The sequence below is a fragment of the Bos javanicus genome, chromosome 5 (genome assembly GCF_032452875.1).
Source record: "Bos javanicus breed banteng chromosome 5, ARS-OSU_banteng_1.0, whole genome shotgun sequence".
Lineage (NCBI taxonomy): Eukaryota > Metazoa > Chordata > Mammalia > Artiodactyla > Bovidae > Bos > Bos javanicus.
The window spans coordinates 58,782,801-58,788,013 of NC_083872.1; the positions used below are offsets into that span (position 1 = coordinate 58,782,801).

A 5,213-nucleotide genomic window follows, 5' to 3' on the forward strand; every position below is an offset into this window, starting at 1 on the left:
TTTTGATGTTACAGATAATCTTTGAGGAGACAATATGCCTTCTTATTGAATTCCTTGTCCATAACCCAGGGCTTCCTTGTATTTTGCTAGTTTAACTTTCTCAATGTCTAGGAGAAATTTGCTGAGATTTGCTGGCTTCTGTTGGCTTAATTTAGCTATATTTAGAAATTTCATTGTATTATGTATTTCAGCACTAGTTGTGCTGTATGAGCATATTGTTGCTGGTAACTCACTAGGTCATGTCTGACTCTATGCAACCCTGTGGACTGCGACATGTCAGGCTTCCCAGTCCTTCACAGGGAGGCCTGGAATGTTGCAGTCCATGGGTTGAAAAGAGTCAGGCACAACTGGGTGACTGAACGACAACCACCACCACCACAACAAAGGAAACTAGGTGCAAAGTCTAGCTTCTGCCATGAAGAGGGCAGAAAAGTGAACAGTTACACTGTTCAAAAGTGAACAGTTGCCTTCAGAGTTAGGAGGCATTAAAGAAAAAAAAAATGTTCAGGCCTGCTCACTGTTCTCTTTATATTCTTTGTTCTCAGGAAATGAAGACATAAAAACTCATTCTGCTTTTTTCCTTTTCACTGCAACACTGTCAGTGAATATTCACGGTTGATTTCCTTTAGAATTGACTGGCTTGATCTCCTTGCAGTCCAAGGGACTCTCAAGAGTTTTCTCCATTACCACAGTTCGAAACCATCAATTCTTCGGCACTCAACCTTTTTTATTGTCTGTCTCTTACATCTATACATGACTACTGGAAAAACCATAGCTTTGACTATATGAATCTTTGTAGGCAAAGTAATGTCTCTGCTTTTTAATATGATGTCTAGGTTTGTCATTGCTTTTCTTCCAAGGAGCTTGTGTCTTTTAATTCCATGGCTGCAGTCACGGCTTGCAGTTATTTTTGGAGCACAAGGAAATAAAATCTGTCACTGTTTCATCCCCCCATTTACTTACCATGAAGTGGTGGGATTGGCTGCCATGAACTGAGTGTTCTGAATGTTGAATTTTAAACCAGCTTTTTTACTGTTCTCTTTCATCCTCATCACGACCCGTGGTGGATTCATGTTGATGTATGGCAAAACCAAGACAATATTGTAAAGTAATTAACCTCCAATTAAAATAAATAAATTTAATAAAAAAAAGGATAACCAACAAGGACCTACTGTTAGCATGGGGAACTTTGTTTAATTTAGTGACAATTTACTGCTACTGTTAGCACAGGAGACTTTGCTCTATTTAGTGACAACCTAAATAGGAAAAGAACTTGACTAGAAGTATATACATGTACATGCATAACTGAGTCACTTTGTGTTATACCTGAAACTACCACAACACTGTTAATCAACTCTATTCCAATATAAAATAAAAAGTTTTTTAAAGGGAAAAAAAAGAGGCTGTTTATATCTTTAGTTCCTCTTTGCTTTCTGCCATAAGGGTGGTGTCATCTGCATATCAGAAGTTATTGATATTTCTCTTGGCAGTCTTGATTCCATCCTATGAGTCATCCAGCCTGGCATTTCGCATGATGTACACTACATAGAAGTTTAATAAGCAGGGTGACAATATACAGCTAGATACACTCTTTTCCAAATTTGAACCATATGGATGGTTTTATTATCTCAGCAGATTTTCAGATCACTGCCACCTGGGTGATAAGTTAATGTAGAGGCTGTGCTCTTCACTTTAGAGATAATCCAATGAATTTAAACCTATATATTTGGGCTTTAAAGTTCCTTTTCCAAAGTCGATGTGGATCTCCAGGGATCTAAACTCATGTTTTTTCCTCTCCAGGGTTAAAACTCATTCGTTTTTTTGCTCAAAATAATTAATCATTATCTTGAATATTTAATTCCTGCTTGAGGAGAGTAACTGTAATGATCTAAACACTTTTTGTATATTTGCATTGAAAAAAAAAAGGATACTATTATTCCATTATTTCCCTATGAGTTCAAGAATTCAATATTTCCACATAAGATTTAATAGATTTAATAGTTCTTTTATTGATCAGAGCCAGGTTAGAGTTTAGGTAAGGACCTTTTTGGGTTTCCCAAGTGGTGCTAGTGGTAAATAACCCACTTGCTAATGCAGATAGACAAAGAGACATGGGTTCTATTCCTGGGTCAGGAGGTCCTCTGGAGGTGGGCAAGGCAACCCACTCCAGTATTTTTGCCTGGAGAATCCCATGGACAAAGGAGTCTGGTGGAATACAGTCCATAGGTCACAAAGAAGTGGACACGACTGAAGTGACTTAACGCACACACAAGGGCTTTTCTTGGAAATCTAATTTCATACTCTCTTGATAATAGATATAATGTAGGAGAAAATTTATTTTCAACAATAATTGATATGCCTCAATTTGTTTATTTTAATAAGAACTGAAATTATGATTTGAGGGCTGAAATTTCATAATAACAGAGTATAAGCCTGTTAGTATGAACAGACAATAGACTAGTGTACTAGTCTAACAAATGAAAATTGTGGCCTTCTGGGCCACTATTCTTTTTAAATTTATATTTTACACATAGTTTCAACATATCTTTACTTTCTTGAGATCAGTGAAATTCTTGTGATTAAGTCTGTAAAAGCTTCTTTCACTTGTTTGTTTCTCAGGCTATAAATAGATGGGTTTAACATGGGGGCAACTGAAATCATAAGCACTAACACACACTCATTAATTGCCATTTCATCTTTTGCTGAGGGTTTGACATAGATGAAAATACAACTGCCATAGGTGATAGAAACCACAATCAAGTGAGAAGAGCAGGTAGAAAAGGCCTTCATCTTTTGCTGGGAGGAAGGGAACTTTAGGATGGCATCGATGATGTATATGTAGGACATAACGACACACAGAAATATCATGATGTTAATCAACACAGCAAGGGTAACAACCATCTGTTCTATGAACCATGTGTCTGAACAAGAGATCTTCAGCATAGCAGAAGCATCACAGAGAAAATGATCAATGACATTAGAATCACAGAATTCCAGGTTTAAGCCCAGGCAGAGTGGTGGAAATATGACCAGCCAACCTGCTATCCAACAACAGATAACAAGCCAAACACAGACTCTACTGTTCATGATGGTTGAATAATGTAAAGGTTTGCAGATGGCCACATAGTGGTCATAAGACATGATGGTGAGGAGAAAAAATTCTGTTCCTCCAAAAAGGAAAATAAAAAACAGTTGACTAACACAAGCATTGTAGGAAATAGTCTTGTCCCCAGTTGATAAGCTGTATAAGAATCTGGGAATGCACATCGTAGTGAATAAAGTTTCTAAAAAGGAGAAATGTTTGAGGAAAAAGTACATGGCAGTTTTAAGGTGAGAATCTATTAAAGTGAGTATAATGATGGTCAGGTTCCCAGTGACACTCAGTAAGTAGGAGACAACCAGAAATGTAAAAATCAGAACCTGCATTGGAGGGTCATCTGTCAGTCCCAGAAGTATGAATATAGACAATGATGCATGGTTTCTCATCATTGACTTGTACTTCTCAAACTCATCACAAAGTCAATGACACTGAACTGAAAAACTTGTATGAAATTATGAGGCTATGGCCATGGGGTAGAAAAAAATCCAATCAATGCAATGAATAGTCATTTTCTTCTTTAACTTGATAATGATCAGTCAAAATTGTGGTGTTCTCAGCTCTTTTGATGGAGAAGGAAATGGCAACCCACTCCAGTGTTCTTGCCTGGAGAATCACAGGGACGGGGGAGCCTGGTGGGCTTCCATCTATGGGGTGGCACAGAGTCGGACATGACTGAAGCGACTTAGCAGCAGCAGCAGCAGCAGCAGCTCTTTTGATGTACATATATAAATCCTCAAGATCATATTTTTCTGAAATAAGTTTACTACAGTTCATACTTTTATACTCCATTCATGCACTCAGATCTCTGTTTTTCAGTTCATCTAAATTCTGCCCTATATTCTCTGAAATGTATTTGTCTATAGAATTAGAAAGCATTGTCTATGTGATACGATTTTGTGAGTATTATAATGTTCTTTGGTCCTAATAATTCTTCATTATTTCCAAGTTTGAATGAACTCACAAGCTGTTTGAGGAGTGGCTTCCTCTTAAATGCAAATAAATGACTGAGTTTGACATTTATACAGAGCATATCAGCCACACATGGAGTATTTCAATGTTTGCTGATATTGCAATGACTAAAATGTTATTTCACTTTATTTTGCTTTGGTGTGAGAATCGCCATCCAAATAACATCATTACTTACAAGTTTTCCTATTTATCTTAAAGGTTCTAATCAGTACCCGACTTTTCTTCCATTTTCACTCCAATAGAACAGTGTTCGACCAGAACTACATAAGCAACCACCTGCAGTATTGCGTAAAGAAATTAGTATAAGCAGAAAATAAAGAAGACCTGAAAAGTTTAATCTCAATTGTTTGTGCTTCCAAGGTCACACAAGACAAGGGGATACAGTATGTGACACAGGTTGGAGGAGACCAAGGACACATGACCTTTTCTTAACAAATAGTAACTTGAATTGCGTCCTGCAACATAAAAATGTCAGTGCAAAAACTAGGAAAATCCAAATAAAATCTGTAGTTAATTATTTTAAATTTATTTTATATTATTATTTCTTTTCCAGCTATTCTTTTGCTCCTCTGTGACCGTCCAAGGACTTCCCTCATAGCTCAGTTGGTAAAGAATCTGCCTGCAATGCAGGAAACTCGGGTTAGATTCCTAGGTTGGGAAGATCCCCTGGAGAAGGAAACGGCAACCCGCTCCAGTATTGTTACCTGGAGAATCTCATGGACAGAGGAGCCTGGCAGGTTACAGTCCATGGGTTGCAAGAGTCGGACACGACTTAGAGACTAAAGAGAGAGAGAGACAGACCCTCCAAGCCAGAGCCACAAGTGCACTCCTCCCAGCGCCACTGGGGATTGGTGATGAGGTTGGCTGCACCGCGCATGCTCAGTCTGATGTGCCAGGATAGCGAGCCAGGAGCCAGTGTGCGACTCGGTTGGCAGGGGGAGCCAAGAGCGCGCGAGGGATCTGCTGTGGCGGTGGTGACACTGTGTATCCCTGTCCCCTGACCTGGCCACGACCTGGATCCGTCCTGTCCTTAAATCTCTCTTTTAATTATTAGTACTAGTATTATTAATATTTAATTACTAATTATTAGTATACAGTGTTAATTCCTTAGTGTTAATAATTCCATTGTGATTATTAGGAATTT

At 38.3% G+C, this 5,213-nt stretch overlaps 1 protein-coding gene across 1 annotated transcript; it reads right to left on the bottom strand.

The window, feature by feature from the left end:
- Nucleotides 1–2,547: 2,547 nt before the first annotated feature.
- On the bottom strand, nt 2,548–3,486 carry LOC133248869 (olfactory receptor 6C2-like). Its single transcript, XM_061419153.1, has one exon. The coding sequence runs from the start codon at nt 3,484–3,486 to the stop codon at nt 2,548–2,550; it is 939 nt and encodes a 312-aa protein (XP_061275137.1).
- Between the last annotated feature and the right edge of the window lie 1,727 nt (nt 3,487–5,213).